The sequence below is a fragment of the Geotrypetes seraphini genome, chromosome 3 (assembly GCF_902459505.1).
Source record: "Geotrypetes seraphini chromosome 3, aGeoSer1.1, whole genome shotgun sequence".
In the NCBI taxonomy this organism is placed as follows: domain Eukaryota; kingdom Metazoa; phylum Chordata; class Amphibia; order Gymnophiona; family Dermophiidae; genus Geotrypetes; species Geotrypetes seraphini.
The window spans coordinates 64,821,007-64,838,196 of NC_047086.1; the positions used below are offsets into that span (position 1 = coordinate 64,821,007).

Below are 17,190 nucleotides of genomic sequence, written 5' to 3' on the forward strand. Positions count from 1 at the left end.
TAGTTTCCCAATTTAACCTGGCAAGTTCTATTAGGCCCACACAAAGAATATATCTATTCACCTATCCGACAAAGACCTGCCACTACAAAAGATTCCTGGACAGAACCCTTGCCTTCCAGGCAGGCAAATGGAACGATTGGCTGAGTAACGTTATCCCGCTCTCTTCAACCTACTTCAATTTAAGAAAATTGGTCAAAACAAGTTTGTTCAATCTGTTTGTAAACTAAGAATTTTTATAGCTCTGCTATTCTAATCAGTAACCTTTAAGAACTATATAGCTTTCCACTTCTTTCATTATGTAAGATTGTATTGATGACTCTGAATTGTGACCTCTTCGCTGATTGTCCAGCGCTTCTTGTTGTAAACCGCCTGGAACTTCATGACTTTGGCAGTATATAAGAATAAAAATATTATTATTTATCTGCCATCATGTTTCTATGTTTCTAAGTTCCACGGAGCAGAAAAGGAAAACCAAACCAAAGATAGCACTGTGGAATCAATGTTCTTGATGTAAAAGTGTATTATAACAAGTTATACCCAACGAATGTTAAAAGCTTATCCAATCGATGAAGGAAACAAAGTTAATAAACCATCATATTGTGCCCATTGACTCCATTTCATGCATCGATTGGATAAGCTTTTAACATTCGTTGGATATAACTTGTTGTAATAAACTTTTACATAAGAAAACCCTCTTAGTAAAAGAGGGCCATTGTTTTTACATTTGAGGTGCTTATGTTCAGATGTGAATGATTTTAAGAAATGAGCTGTTGAGTTTAAGTAGTCTTTCGTTACAGATATGTTAACCTTTTGAATGTACTGGCAGTGTAAATTAGGGGGCTATATTTTCTAGAAATAAATATTTGTTATAAATACATCCCCCTACAGAAGGTACTTATATTTTAAATGACATTCACTCCTATTACGGCTGTTAGCACAATCATAAAGCAATACTGGCATGTAGGTCTACAGCTCAATTTTATATGCAATAGAAACATTAGACAGATGGTGATCCTATCAGTATTACCTCCAGTAAATCATGTTCTGGGCCATTTAAAATGTGGATATTATACCTTTTGTTGTCTAAGACAGTGATTCCCAACCCTGTCCTGGAGGAACACCAGGCCAATCGGGTTTTCAGGCTAGCCCTAATGAATATGCATGAGAGAGATTTGCATATGATGGAAGTGATAGGCATGCAAATTTGCTTCATGCATATTCATTAGGGCTAGCCTGAAAACCCAATTGGCCTAGTGTTCCTCCAGGACAGGGTTGGGAACCACTGGTCTAAGAAACAAGTAGCATTATATTTTAAAGGAGACCTTGAATCAAATAGACTAAAAATTCTGCAGGACGCAAAATATACCTTAGAATCCTTATGAATAAAAATTCACATGTAAATTGGAAAAGGATAACTGGCCAGAATGAATAGAGGTAGAAATGCTTGCAGAAATTAGGGATGCTAACAAACTTGGTAATACAATAATAACAGGTGATTTCAATTGCCCACAGCAAAAGAGAACAAAGAACTGATTAATCACTAGAAAAATCAACAAAAACACTAACTCCAAATATATACAAAAAGAATAAACTGAACATCGAAAAAAATCTATTTACAAATATGGTGAAAATGAAGGCCTTAGTGTAAAATGCAATTAAACCAGGAAAAACACGGTTATAGCCCAATTTCTTTCACTGGCCAAAAAGTTCCACTCAAAATCTGAAAAACCTTATTGCCCTCATTCAAAAATGTAACCATTCAGATAAACTTGTCAAATAAATTTTTTCAAAATTTCTCAATACATTACTGAAAAACAGTTCATAAAGTGTAACATTGTGTTTAAGTTGCTTCACATTTTCTAAATTACAACCAAGGACAAACATCCAACCTCCCCATTGTAAAGCCATTAAAGTAAAAAAAAAAAAAAAAAAAAATGGTAACTGCATAGTAGATTTTGATTATCACAGTGGTATCACAACAATTCCAACAGAGGCCTCTATGTAGCTGCATCAGGGGAACTTCTTGAACCACCTCCAGTGAACATGATTGCCATTACCCCGATACTGAGTGGATAAATGTAACATCAGGGTATGCTAGGGAAGTGAAGTTCCTAGATGAAATCAGGGGCTGCTTTATCAAACAGTTGGTCAAGAAACCAATAAGAAAGGACCCAGATACAGAGTGGATAAATATAACATTAGGATATGCTACGGAAGTAAAGTTCCTAGATGAAATGGGCTGCTTTATCAAACAGCTGGCCAAGAAACCAATAAGAAAGGACACAATTCTAGATCTAGTCCTTAGTGGACTGCATGGCGTGGTACTGGACTGCATGAATGTACTGAGGGCAACTAGACAATAGTGATCACAACATGATCAGATCTGATTTAATAACCAGTCACACACCCACAGCTTTATAAAAGAATTCTAATGTCTCCTAAAGCCAAAAGATATCCTAAAACTATGAATACAAAAATTGTTTATGTAGATCAGAAAACTAGTTCTTGGCTCCTACAACCATAGGTCTACCTAGCTAATTTATCACACAGTGTTGGGTTTTGTTTATTGGGTTTTTTTCTTATTCAAACTCATTTAACATTGATTCTCCATAATTACGCAAGCAGTGTTTGCTAATAATTCCTTGTGCCTTTCTGCTAAGCACAACACAAACAAAAAATTGACAATCTCCTTTCAAATATGCAAAATGGGTCCTAAGCACTTTCTTCCTTGCTTTTGGAAATTCTGTTCGTATTAGCTCAACTATTAAAGCTCTCTTTCTTCCTGAGTCTTATCTATTTCAGCTTACTGCTCCCCCTTCCTATTCTGAATTTGAGAAAGTTTAATAAATTTCAACTAGTCAGAAGTGCTGTATAGTTTTCTCTCCCCCTGACTCGTTCAGCTCCTCCAATCTCTGTTTAAGGTACCATCTCAAATTATTTTCTCCTAACATCCCCTCTGCCTCGAGGGTTTTACAGGGAGGAGATAAATAGTTTAAGGGCAGATTTTTTTACCTCTTTGCAATCCCCTTCGTTTGTTTTTTCAACATGAAACATTTCTAACTTTCTTAGTGTTGCTTGTAAAATTTGATGTAGCCAATTTGTCCTCCGCACTAAACTTTGGCCAGAAGTTTGGTGGAGTCTCAATACTTATCATTTGCTTCTTATCTTATCTCTTAATACCGGACACACTGTCATTATCACTGCAGGATCCTCTCTAAGGGCTTTTCCAGAGGATTGCTGTCTGGGGAGGTCTCTCACTTCTGCTTTACTCCCCATTCTGGCCCCTTGAGCCACCCCGCATTCAACAGAAATCTTTTGCTTCGTCCGTCTCTGGCCACGCCCTTCGCAGGACAATGAAAACGCAAATAAGTCTCCCTCTCGCTTCGTGCCCCTGGCACATCTCACACAATTGCAGGGTGCTCACAGAAGAAACTCAAGCCAGATCTGGACTCAACCCTATTCTTTCCCCTAATATAGATATATACAGTATATACAAATGTACAATGTCTACTTTCTTTCCCTATTACAAAACACAGCGTGGTAATACACAGATCTTACTTATCTGGCCTTATAAACAAGACACCGTAATATACAATGCGATAGAAAGAAAAAAGCACATGCAAGAACAGCAGAACAGGCAAGTCTGTACAGATTTGAATTAGTTAGATCAGTCCTTCCCAAAAAACAGGTAATCTGTGGGGTTGCCAAAACCACCACTATGGACTTCCCAAAAGCCCAATATAAACTCATAAAGGGTCAAAAGCCTCAAGAGACTTGCTAAAAGCCTCAATAATCAAATAAGGGCGTGGAAGAGGGCAGAGACCAGTGAGCACTAGAAAACAGATACTCACTAGACTCGGCACCAAATCTCCACTCCCGGACGAGCCCCCCCAGCTGAAACGACCAGGTCCCAATTTGTATTAGCCTCGTTCTGCTGTCCTGCTGTCACATACACACACAAACACACATGCCAATATGCCAAGGGATATATCCTTTATTCAGAGTACTGTAACATATATATAGCATTTCACATGGGTAAGTTTTCTCAGCATATGACTGTAGGAAAGACCATATTTGGTAACAGGATACATAAAAGCAACTAGAAAAAGGTAGCAAACTTAAGGGGGGAGAATAGTGGGAAGTTTCCATTATAGCATATAATACTGTCTTCTCTAAGGTCTAGCAATGTTTCTTTTTTAACAAATGTTTCTTATTAAAACACGTCAACTACAGAACAAAATGGGGACACGGAGCTCAGAACACAAAAAGAAAAGACCTTGTGGGTTCTTGCCAAAATGATAACTGTTTCAGCAGTTCCTTTTACACAAGCAGGAATAGAAAAACTTACAAAGAATATATGTGCCCCTTCACTTCCCTCCCTCTGTTCTGTGTCCCAAATTTACACCTCCGTCCAACGAATATTTACCTCCTCTGGCTGGCTCCCTTCTCCCCAGCCTAACTTCACAAAGCCACAAGCAGCAGTTCCTGCATACAGCTTATGGCTGAGCTTGAAGCCTTCCTTCTGACAAGAGAAGTGCAGCGGGAGGAGGGAGCCGGCCAGAGGGGGTAAACACCTGCGGGGATCTCAGAATGGTTTACATTAATTTATTCAGGTACTTAAGTATTTTTCCCAGTCTGTCTAATGTAAACCGCCTGTCTATCTAATGTACCTGGGACAATGGGGGGGGGATTAGATTACTTGCCCAGGGTCACAAGGAGCAGTTTGGGTTTGAACCCACAACTTCAGGGTGCTGAGGCTGTAGCTTTAATCATTGCACCACACTTTCCTGCAGACAGAAAGGAGGGAGGGAAGGTAGCATGAATTTAGGACATATGATGGAAGAATGAAGGGAATGAGGGGAAGAGATGCTGAGGTGGGGAAGAGAATAGAAAGAATTGTTGGGCAGGGAGTCCGAGTGAGAGGGAAAGAGATGATGCACATAGGGAAAGGAAGAGAACTGTTGGGCAAAGGGAGGGAGAAATATTGGGCACGGTGGTGGCAGAGGCATGAGGTATAGATGCATGGGGAAGAGAGATGAGGGGAGAAATGTTGGATGTGGTGGTGGAGAGGGAACAGTGGGATGGATGATGAATGAAAGTAAGTGTAAACCTCCTATATTTCCTTTCTAGTTACTTTATTTTGAGGACTGTTTCTTTAATTTTTAATGTTTTTATAGACTGTGTACTGTACAGGATCTGAGTTACATAGAAATTCAACTTAACGGTTTAAAAAAAAGAATTTGTTTTTAACCCAGGGACTGCCTGAATTATAAAGAGCAAAATTGTTGAACATATACTGTACATAGACATAGAAAAATGGGACAAAGCCAACAGAGATTTAGCCAAATAAAATCTTGTCTAGCCAAACTGCTACATTTCCTGTAAGAGATGAACAAACATTTGGACTTTCAGAAGGCATTTGGCAAAGTACCTCACGAATGACTCCCAAAGAAATTAGAAAATCATGGAATAGGAGACAATTTCCTATTGTGGATTAGAAACTGGTTAAATGAAAGAAAACAGAGTAGGGTGTAATGGTCAACATTCAGAATGGAAAAGGGTAAACTGGAATTCCAAGGGTCTGTGCTGGGATGCTGCTTTTTGACATATTTATAAACGATCTGGAAATAGGAACAAGTGAGATAATTATTTAAGATGACACAAAAGTTGTTAAATCGCAAGAGGACCTTATGGGATTGGGAACATAAGAATAGCCTTATTGGGTCATACCAATGGTCCATCAAGCCCAGTAGCCCATTCTCACGGTGGCCAATCCAGGCCACTAGCACCTGGCAAAAACTCAAGGAGTATCAACATGCCATGCTACCGATCCAGGGCAAGCAGTGGCTTCCCCCATGTCTTTCTCAACAACAGACTATGGACTTTTCCTCCAGGAAATTGTTCAAACCTGGGCATCCAAATGATATTTAATGTGAGCAACTGCAAGTGACACATAGGGAAGAAGAATACATGATGCAAAGAGTCACTGCCCAGAAAAAAGATTTAGGTAAAACTGTTGATACGCCAAAACTCTGCAGAGTGAAAGTAAATAGAAAGGAGTTATTAAGAAAAGAAATGGTGAATAAACTGATATTATGCTGCCTCTATCATTCCATGGAGCAACTGCACCTCAATTATTGTGCACAATTTTGGTCACCATATCTTTAAAAAAAGATATATCAGACTTATGAAGGACAACAAAAATGAGAAAGTCAATGGGACTACTTCCCTATGACAGCTAAGAGACAGCTGAGGAGAGATGAAATAGAGGTCTATAAAATACTGATGACCCCTCCAACTCCTATATTTCCAGGTTTCTTACCCTAACATCCTCAATCTCCAGCTGTGCTCTACCACCCCTACACACCAAGATGGCCACTGCCTTGACCTTGTTTTCTCCTCCAACTGCTCTACCACCAATTTCTGCACCTCAATTCTTTCCCTCTCTGACCATCATCTGTTAAGGTTCACAATTCATCACCTCCCCCCCCCTAAAGACCCAGCCAGTCACTACCAATACGTCTAGGAACCTTCAGGCTATTGACCCTGGCACTACTGATGCTGTCTTCACCACTGTATCATCCCTCCCTTCAACTACTATATTATTCAAGTCTGTCAATGAAGCCGTCTTCTCCTATAACCCCATTCTCTCCTCTGCTCTAGATACCCTCGCTTCTCCCATCTCTTAAGGCACACCAAACCCCAACCCTGGACGTCCTCCAACATCCGCTACCTGCATTCCTGTGCCCAATCTGCTGAACATCTTTGGCTTATGTCCCACACACATATTGACTTCATATGCTTCAAATTCTTGCTGACATCCTTCCAGTCTGCCCTCTCACTTACCAAAGAATATTATGACCATTTAACTAAATCTTGAGCTCTAACCTTTGCTACCTCTTTGCTATACTAAACTCTACTCAAAGTGCCCTCACCTCTAGTCCCCCCTTCACTTCCCCCCCCAAACTATGGCAGAGTTCTTCTATGACAAGGTTCAGAAAATCCACCTAGAGTTCTCAACCAGGTCACCTTCCCCCCACCCGTCTTCCTATCTGTCCCCTGTGCCAACCTTCCCTCAACTGCCGCCAACTTTACCTCCTTTTCTGAAATCAATGAAGAGGAAAACGGCACTTCTCTCCTCCTTCAAATCTACTACCTGCTCCTCTGATCCGATTCCCACCAATATACTCAGTGCTATCTCTCCCATTGTCTTCCCTCCTATCTGTCACATCCTCCACTGAATCTGTTCCAGATATCTTCAAACATGCAGTAGTTACACCTCTCCTCAAAATGCCCTCACTAGACCCCATGTGCTTCTAATTATTGCCCCATACCTCTCCTCCCCATTTTATCCAAGCTACTTGAACATGCTGTTCACTGCCGTTGCCTGGACTTCCTGTCATCTCAAGCTATTCTAGACCCACTTCAATCAGGCTTTCACTAACTGCATTCCATGCAAACTACTCTTGCTAAAGTCTCCATTGATCTGTTCCTGGTCAGATCCCTAGGCCTCTATTCTATTCTCATCCTTCTTGATCTGCTGCTTTTTGACACTGTTGATCACCACCTACTCTTTGATACACTGTCCTCACTGAGATTCCAGGGTTCTGTTCACCTGGTTTTCTTCCTGTCTTCCCCACCGCACTTTCAGCGTATGCTATGGTTGATCCTCCTCCACTGCTATCCCACTATCAATTGGTATACTCCAAGGCTGTCTCTTAGGACTTCTCCTTTTCTCCCTCTATACCCATTCCCTCCTCCCACAGTTTTCAGTATCAACTCTTTGCTGATGATTCCTAGATCTACCTCCCCACACCAGATATCTCTACAAGAATCCAGGGCTGTGTCTCAGCCTGCTTCTCTGACATTGCTGCCTGGATGTCTCACTGCTACCTAAAACTGAATATGGTTTCTTATCTTTCCATCTAAACCCACTTCCCCCTCCCCCATTCTCCATTTCTGTGGGCAACACTCTCATCCTCCCTATCTTATCTGCTCACAACCTTGGGGTCATCTTTGTAATTGGTTAAGTATGTAATGTGCCATGCATGAGAAAATGGTAAAGAATATTATACAGAACAAAATTACAGAGCATATACATAAGCATGGATTAATGAGCCAAAGCCAACACCTAGTCAGTCAGGTTTTTAGGGTACCCACAGAATGGAGGTAGGACATTCAGATCTACCGTATTTGCCGGCGTATAAGACGACTTTTCAGTACCTTAAAATCCTCCCCAAAGTCGGGGGTCGTCTTATACGCCGGGTACTGTTTACATGCCCTTACTTTACATGCCCTAACATCTCCTTCCTTACCTCCTTACGGTGCTTACGGTACTACCCTGTTTCCCCGATGGTAAGACACTGACTTATTTTTTTTGGAAGGCCAAAATATGCTCTAGGGCTTATTTTCGGGGGGATGTCTTATTTACCCATGAAGAAGAGGGAGCCCAAGTCCTCCTGGCCCTGGCGACCCCCCCCCTAGTTGTTCGGGCCAGGAGGGAGCCTAAATCCTCCTGGCCACGGCGACCCCCTAACCCCACCCCGCACTACATTACGGGCAGGAGGGATCCCAGACCCTCCTGCCCTCGACGCAAACCCCCCTCCCCCCAACGACCGCCCCCCCCAAGAACCTCCGACCGCCCCCCCAGCCGACCCGACCCCCCTGGCCGACCCCCACGACACCCCCACCCCCCTTCCCTGTACCTTTCTGTAGTTGGCCGGACAGACGGGAGCCAAACCCGCCTGTCCAGCAGGCAGCCAACGACGGAATGAGGCCGGATTGGCCCATCCGTCCCAAAGCTCCGCCTACTGGTGGGCCCTAAGGTGCCTGGGCCAATCAGAATAGGCCCGGGAGCCTTAGGTCCCTCCTGGGGGCAGGGCCTGAGGCACATGGTCGGGTTGGGCCCATGTGCCTCAGGCCCCGCCCCCAGGAGAGACCTAAGGCTCCCGGGCCTATTCTGATTGGCCCAGGCGCCTTAGGCCCTACCAGTAGGCGGAGCTTTGGGACGGATGGGCCAATCCGGCCTCATTCCATCGTTGGCTGCCTGCCGGACAGGCGGGTTTGGCTCCCGTCTGTCCGGCCAACTACAGAAAGGTACGGGGAAGGGGGTTGGGGGTGTCGTGGGGGTCGGGGGTCGGCTGGGGGGGCGGTCGGAGGTTCTTGGGGGGGGCGGTCATTGGGGGGAGGGGGGTTTGCGTCGAGGGCAGGAAGGCCTGGATCCCTCTTGCCCGTAATGTAGTGCAGGGTGGGGTTAGGGTGGTCGCCGTGGCCAGGAGGACTTGGGCTCCCTCCTGGCCCGATATTGTCGGGGAGTTGGGGAATCGGCGGGGCAAGAGGGCTTGGGCTCCTTTTTGCCCCGATCGTGTCGGGGAGTCGAGGGGGCAAGAGGGCTTGAGCTCCCTCTTGCCCCGATCGTGTCGGGGGTGCCAGGGACCACACGGAGTCACCCACCGTACCACCCGATTCGGGTAAGCGCAGGTATCGGTGGGTGGCTTATTTGCGGGGGGGGTGCCTTATTTTACATTTTTTTCTAAAAAGGGGGGGCTGTCTTATTTGATGGCCCTGCCTTATCATCGGGGAAACACGGTTGAAATAAATTCTGATGTTCTTTTAAGTTTTATTTGTTGTGCAGAAGGTGTGCGGAAGAAGGGGTAGTCTTATACGGCGAGTATATAACAAACTCTATATTTTAACTGTAAAAGTTGGGGGGTCGTCTTATACGCCCAGTCGTCTTATACGCCGGCAAATACGGTACTTTACGCTACTTTCTGTGACCCTGGGCAATTCACTTAATCCTCCGCTGGCCCAGGTATATTAGATAAGATTGTGAGCCAACCGGGACAGTTAGGGAAAATGCTTGAAGTACCTGTACATAAACCACTTTGAGTATGGTTGTATAATGCTTTTTTTGTAGTTATACAAGTCGCAGTCCCTTTCATGCATATTCATTGTAGGTATCCTGAAAACCTTACTGGCTAGGTGTATTTGGAGGACTATGTTGAGAACCCCTAGTATAAACAGAAGGGCTGTCAATTGAAATGCCTTGTCCCACAAATTATAGGAATACTTTAAGCTGAATTGGTTTTGCTCCTTTGACATCTCTTATACCCTCTCAAGAAAGAAATTGCTACAGAAGTTGCTGAACATGTTTACTTTTTACCTGACTGCTTTTTGTTCTTTTTGTCTTTCAGCTGGGGTGGGGGCTAATATTGTTTGTTGTACGGTATTAACCTTTAATCCTGAAAGGAAAAAATGCACTTGGTCCAGTTCTTTGACTGCCTTTCTGAATGTGCCATGAAATCAGATATTAACAAGAGATTTCTTTCCATGTTCCCCAGCCCAAACATCACAGCAATAACCCTCCAGCTGAAAGGCATGAGTTATGGTTTCCTTCAGAGTATAACACAAGTGTGTTCTTAAGCCAACCAGCCAATAGTTGTTGACCACTGGCTGGAATTATATCTTTTTTGTGTGTATACCTAGCTCTTAATATTTAAATTGTGGTACCACACCAAGAAAAGATATAATTGTAACTGATGCACAAAAACTTAAGGAGCCTGAAGACAAAAAGGAAGTTGAAAATCCTTGAAACCTCAAAGGTATGTGATGTAACGCATCTTGCAACCTTAAGCCAATTATCTAAGAAAAATTCATCTAAAAGGTTATATTCTAAATATAAATACCATATCATAAGGGTCATGCAGCCTTCATCAGTAGTACCATAATCCAATGAATCATAATTAGTCCCAACATGTGATTAAAGTATTTCTCAACCTAACAGACATAATATTGGAGATGGAACCTGTAAGATCTCAAGATAAAACTAGATGAGTTGCTAAGCAACCATTCCAAACTAAGAACTTGTTGTTTTAGCAAGTGGACAGTTAATTTCCTAACTAAATCTAGATTTCATGCAGGCCAGTATTTCATTGACACAGCTTTAGAGATATGCTTCAAAAAGATAAAAAGTGGGTTAGTACAAATATATCCAATGGAATGAACCTACAGATGAATCTAACAAACCATTTAACCTAGCAGACAAGTAAGGATTTTATTTGTTACTAGATCAGATTGAAGAAACTCAATATAGTAACATGCATGGTACATTACATACTTAACCAATTATAAATTGGTTTCCAAAAAATGATCGGAGGTTTATTGTGTTTAAAAAAAAAAAAAAAATTTGAGGTAATTTTAAGAAACCTCAGAAAAAAATATGTTCATCATCTGATTATGGTAAATCCAAGCAGTGCCAAAATTACAATGTGAATGGCATTGCTGCTTGGTCTTTAGAAGAGAATGTCGGTCCCCATCTTTGGAAGAATAGTGTGACAGGCTGAACATAACAAAAACAGAAGCATTGCTATGCAGGCACAGACCACAGGAGTGCAGTATGTTTCAAATAGTGGCCACCCAATTCATAAGTATCTGGCAAAATCCCAAAGAGTAAAATATATTCTATGCTGCCCATGCTAGGAACAAGCAGTAGATGTCCCCATATCCATCTCAATAGTGACTTATGGACTTCTTCTTTAAAGTTATCCAAACCTTTTTTTAAAACCTACTAGACGAACTGCTTTCACCACAGGTAGAAAAAGCTCCACAATCGCTTTTTAGTATAAACTTTCAAATTACTGGTATTATGTGATCGATGAGCTGTCCTAAAATGCAATCTTGTATTACAGAAACAGTAAAATACCAACGCTTCATGGTAGCGTTATTAACTAAAATGATATAAACACAAACTGACACATAACTTAAAAACAGGATGTGATAGATGAAAACTTTTCAGATTTAGAGTCAGCATGTGGCCCTTGTTAAGGTACAGGTGGAGAACCTGCTGACAGCATGTCAGCTAATGGGTGACAGAATGTCACTTAAAATCTTCTTACATTCTCACCTCGTCTTCTTTCCACCCATATCTTGGTGATGTCAGCGATGAGCATGGGGAAAGATTTCATCAAGATATCAAGGTGATGGAAAGCAGATATCAGGGAAAGTTCAATCCCAATATGATGGGCAACTATTGTTGGTTCTTGCAAAGAGACAATGTACCGTACAAGTGTAAAAGCAAGTGTCTCAAACATTTCTGAACATGCTGACATCATTTTTGTGTAAGTTAAGAGAGGAGTAAATGTATGCTGTTACATGTCTCCTTATTGTCTTCGTGTTTGTTTTCAGAATAAACTCCTTAATATAAGTTTAGTGGGACACAGTTCATACTCGCAATATTGTGCCAATATGGCAAACTGTCTAAAAAATCAGTAACATGTATCTCAGAAACCTGACATGCTAGCTGAATTTCAATTACAGATCTAAAATCAGCATCATTAAATTAACTAAGATCACTTCTTAAGTTCTCAGTAGCAAAGAAAAACTTTTTTTTTTTGTTGACCAGTGTAATGAGTGGAGTGGAAAGGGTAGAAGTGAATCGCTTGTTTACTCTTTCCAAAAACACTTGGACTAAAGGGGGGGAGGGAGCATGCGATGAAGCTACTAAGTAGATTTAAAACAAACCGGAGAAAACATTTCTTCACACAATATGTAATTAAACTTTGGAATTCGTTACCAGAGAATGTGGTGAAATCAGTTAGCTTAGCAGGGTTTAAAAAAGGGTTGGCTAATTTCCTACAAGAGAAGTCCATAGGCCTCGGAGAGAGAAAGAGATAATGGTTACTGCGGATGGGCAGACTAGATGGGCCATTTGGCCTTTATTTACCATCATGTTTCTATGTTTCTATTACTGAGATGGCTTGGGAAAATCCACTGCTTATTCCTAGGATAAGCAGCCTAAAATCTGTTTTACTACTTGGGATCTAGCTAGGTACTTGGGACTTGGGTTGGCAACTGATGGAAACAGGATACCGGGATTGAAGGTCCTTTGGTCTGTCTCAGTATGGCAATTCAGCACAGTTACTTACCATAATCCGGGACAGCAGGCAGATATTCTCACATATGGGTGACATCATCCACGGAGCCTGGTACGGTACCCTTGCCTTACAACCATAACAAAACAACTATCCAAAACACAGCACTAAGACTCATCTACTCATCAAAGAAACATGACCACATTACAGAAGCATATCTCAAATCGCATTGGCTTCCAATCCCAGCAAGAACACAATTTAAATTCTACTGTCTACTATTTAAGACTTTATATGGAGACAGTCCAAACTACCTGAATAACTGCCTCATCCACACCTCAACCAGACATAGGAAAACTCACACCCCATTCTCATACCCCCAATTAAGGAGGTCAAACGGAAAAAACTATATGATGGCCTCCTGGCCACTCAAGCAGCCAAACTAGACAACCAAATCGCCAATCTACTGACAGCATCCCTCGACTACAAGACTTTTAGAAAAGAAATAAAGACCATACTCTTCAAGAAAGCCCTGAAAAAAGAAATAACATGCAAGTTTCAAACACCACCTCTCACTAAAGCCAACTACCCCAAACAAATAACCATACTCATTTCTTACTCTCTTTGAAAATGACCAATTTTTTTGTTGTTGTTTTTTTGGTAAGTTCTTGTTGTAATACATCCTTGATAATTCTTTTGTAATCCACCTTGAACTGCAAGGTAATGGCGGAATAGAAATCCCTAATGTAATGTAATGTAACGAAATGTGTATTGTCACTTTAAGCTTCAGAGCAGCTTTGTGACTGCCCACAATGTGCAAGCACAAGTGCCTTCCTACCCAACACCGGCTCGCAGTACCTCAGTTCCAGAAGTAAGCTAAGAAGCCAACCATGGGAGGTTGGAGGTACGTGAGAATATCTGGCTGCTGTCCCCGGATTATTCCTGTTACGGTAACTGTGCTTTGTCCTAGGACAAGGAGGCAGCATATTCTCGCATATAGGACTCCCTAGCTTACTGAAATGGGATGGAGGGAGTGTTGGCTGTAAAGAAGAAAATAAGTTCTATAGAACTGCTTGGCCAAATCTACCATCTCATCTGGAAGAAGTTTCTAGACAATAGTGAGATATAAAGGTGTGAACTGAGAACCAAGTAGCTGCTTTGCAAATATCAGCAATGGGAGCGGAGCGCTGGAAGGTTACCAAGGCTGCTATGCATGGACTTTGTGGGCTGTTACACACCCCTTGAGTTGCAGCCCAGCCTGAGCACAGCAAAAGGAGATGCAGGCCCCAACCAAGTTGAAGGCCTTTTTTGTAACAAAAACTCCCAATCTTGTTAGGATCAAACAAGAGAAACAGCTGAGGAGAATTCTTATGTAGCTTTGTTCATTGTAAATAGTAAGCCAAAGCACATTTACAGTCCAAAGTGTGAACAGCCATTTCACCAGGGTGAGAATGAGGCTTTGGAAAGAATACTGGCAGCAAAATACATTGGTTGAGATGAAACTCAGTGACTACTTTTGGAAAAAGCTTAGGGTGATAGCACTGATAGCACCTAAGATGAACTCTGACAGAAGTAGTCTTAGACTAGAGTCAGAGATGAAGAAGGTAGTTCAGCACTGCGGGCACTGAGGAGGTGGTAGGATTTATGATATGGTATTTATATTTAGAATAGAGTACATTATGAAGTGAAATGAGTCCATTTAAGATAATAACATTGCCGAATAGGTGGTTTCCTAGAAGCAGTCAATATAGCTTGAATCAGAGCAGAGAGATTATGGTCTGCTATGCTGAAGTGGAAAGGAACCAAGCTGTTGGATGTAGAGACTGCAGATTGGGATGTAGAAGACAGCCTTGGCTCTGAGTTAATAGAAATGGAAAGATCTGAAGCAGAATGGGATCTTTGACAGACAGCTGAAGTAGAAGAGAAAAACCATGGCTGTCTGGGCCATTGAGGAGCTATGAGGTGGCCTGTGCTTTCTTGAGGTCTTGAGAATCAGTGGGATTGGTGGAAAGGCATAAAGGAACTTGTGAGACCAATACAGAAGAAAAGCATCCGCTTCCAAACAGTGTGGGGAGAACTGTCTGGAGCAAAATTGAGGTGATTTGTGGTTATTTGGGGATGCAAGCAGGTCTATTTGTGGAATTCCCCAGAGAGAGAAAATGTGGTGCAAGGTTTTGTAGTTGAGAGTCCACTTGTGTGGCTGAAGAAACCTGCTGAGTCTGTCTGTCAAGGCATTCTGTTTGCCCTAAACACAGACAGCCTTGAGAAAAATGTTGCCTTGAGAAAAATGACAGCCTTGAGAAAATCACTCAGTCCCAGATTAGTAGGGCTTCTTGACAAAGGGGTAGAGACCCCGTGCTTCCTTGTTTGTTGATGTAGTACATAGTTACTTGATTGTCCATTCGGTTGAGAACTTGAGAAGATGATCCTGGAAAGTTTTGAGAGCATTGCAAATGGCCCAAAGCTCGAGAAGGTTGATGTGAAGGGACCTCCTCCAAATTGAACAAAATTTTATTTTGATGTTCCCTAGGGTCTCAAACAAAACCCTGAGGTTGTGAGTTCAATCCCTGACTGCTCCTTATGACCCTGGGCAAGTCACTTAGCCCTTCATCGCCCAAGATAGCACAGTTAAATTGTGAACCTGCAGAGACAACATAGGGAAAATACTTAAGAGTACCTCATTACTATTCAATGTATTGTAAACTGCTTTGGGTAAATCTCTTAAAGACAGACAGAAACTGGACTCTTATTTACCTGAAATGAGCTGTTAGTTCCATATGAGAAGACAATACTTCTTGACAACTGGTACAGTACACCTGATATGGGACATCCTTGCACAGGAATATCAAAACATTCTTTGCATATGATGGAAAAGACAGAGGAGATGGTGTACCTTTTTCATCTAGGATATAAAAACAAAGCAGCATAAAATCTGGGATCTTGCCGGGTTCTTGTAACCCGGGTAGAACACTGTCAGAAACAGAATACTGGGCTTCAATGACCTGTCCTGGTATGGCAACTCTTATGTTATGATCTGCTGTAAGCCTCAGTCAGTCAACCCCCCCCCCATCCCACCCAACCAAGGGAAATAGAAAATAATTATCCAAGAGGCGGACAAGAAATGCATCTATCCATCCGAATGTAAAATTTAACAGAATGAGCTGAAACTTGATATGCAGGAGAAAAACAGTAAAGAGACATCAAGTTTGAAACTTGGCCTCCAGAGAAAAAAGCCCCAATGCATTTCTAAGAGGAGTTCAGCTTCTGTAGCATAGAAACTTACATATTGTGAAACACAGCCTATAGGGAACAGCTCCTTTCAAACTGCTTCTCCCTGTTCTCTACTCTCCTAAATAACTGTTCCAAAAAGCGCTTAAGATGTTATTTCCACTGGGAAAGAGGCAGCAATGTAAGCACTAAGTGGCAGTACGGAGAAAAGGAAGAGCAATCAGACTTTCAAAACCCCTTCCGTCAGCCTCTCCCCACCCCCAAAATCATTAACCATGGAGATGGGAACACAACCGACAGAATATATTAGTATAGAGATTGATGCAGAAATATTTTCCCTCTATTGTTTTAGAACATTAAACCAATGAACTAGTATACACAATACTGTAAATACATTCCTTACTAAAGCAATATATAATTACAGTATAAAGACTATTTACCAAATATACCTTCCTTGCTAGATTAAAAAAAATTACAATTATACTAAGCCATCTGGTACAGTTAAAAAGTCTGTGTGCAATCATTACTCCTGGCAGAATTCTGTGCAAAATTTTTGAAAATTCTGCAAAATGCAAAGAATTCTCCTGTCCTGAGGCCTGTAATTCCTTCCTGCCTTTTCCTTTCTCAGGTTCCAGCTGCCTCAGTTCCCTCTCTTATTCCAATGAAAGATTAAACCTAATTTTCCATTGGATAATCTTCTTTCTGTTAGTCCCTGGAGGATTCCATACGCTAGGTGTTCAATCCCAACCCAGAATCCAGGAGTTGCAGAAATCCACAACTTTTCTGAGCATATGCTCTACCCCTTTAGCCTGAGAACTAGTAAACATATCCAGTTAAGTTCCAAAGCCAAGCAACATACCTGAACAAATCCATGACAAGGGGGTACGAGGAAGATTTCCCATCAACATAAGTAATTCATGAACTGGTTTGCTCTACAAAATCTTAACAAGTGATAAACAGGTACAAAGTCAACTCAGAAAAACATTGAGGAACAATGTAGAACAAACCTGCTGTGTGCAACAAGCACCCCAAGAAAGGCCTTCAGTAATATGCATACTCACAGAAACACCCCACAGGATCTGGCAACTGGCTGGAA

General features: G+C 41.9%; 1 protein-coding gene across 2 annotated transcripts in view; it reads right to left on the reverse strand.

Moving 5' to 3' along the window:
* Positions 1-17,190, reverse strand: part of ZNF451 (zinc finger protein 451) — a 173,239-nt gene that overhangs the window by 79,098 nt on the left and 76,951 nt on the right. For both annotated transcript variants that reach the window (XM_033936433.1, XM_033936434.1), the window contains exon 8: positions 15,621-15,768. In XM_033936433.1, coding sequence (XP_033792324.1) covers positions 15,621-15,768 — 148 coding nt within the window. The remainder of the gene's footprint in view (positions 1-15,620; positions 15,769-17,190) is intronic.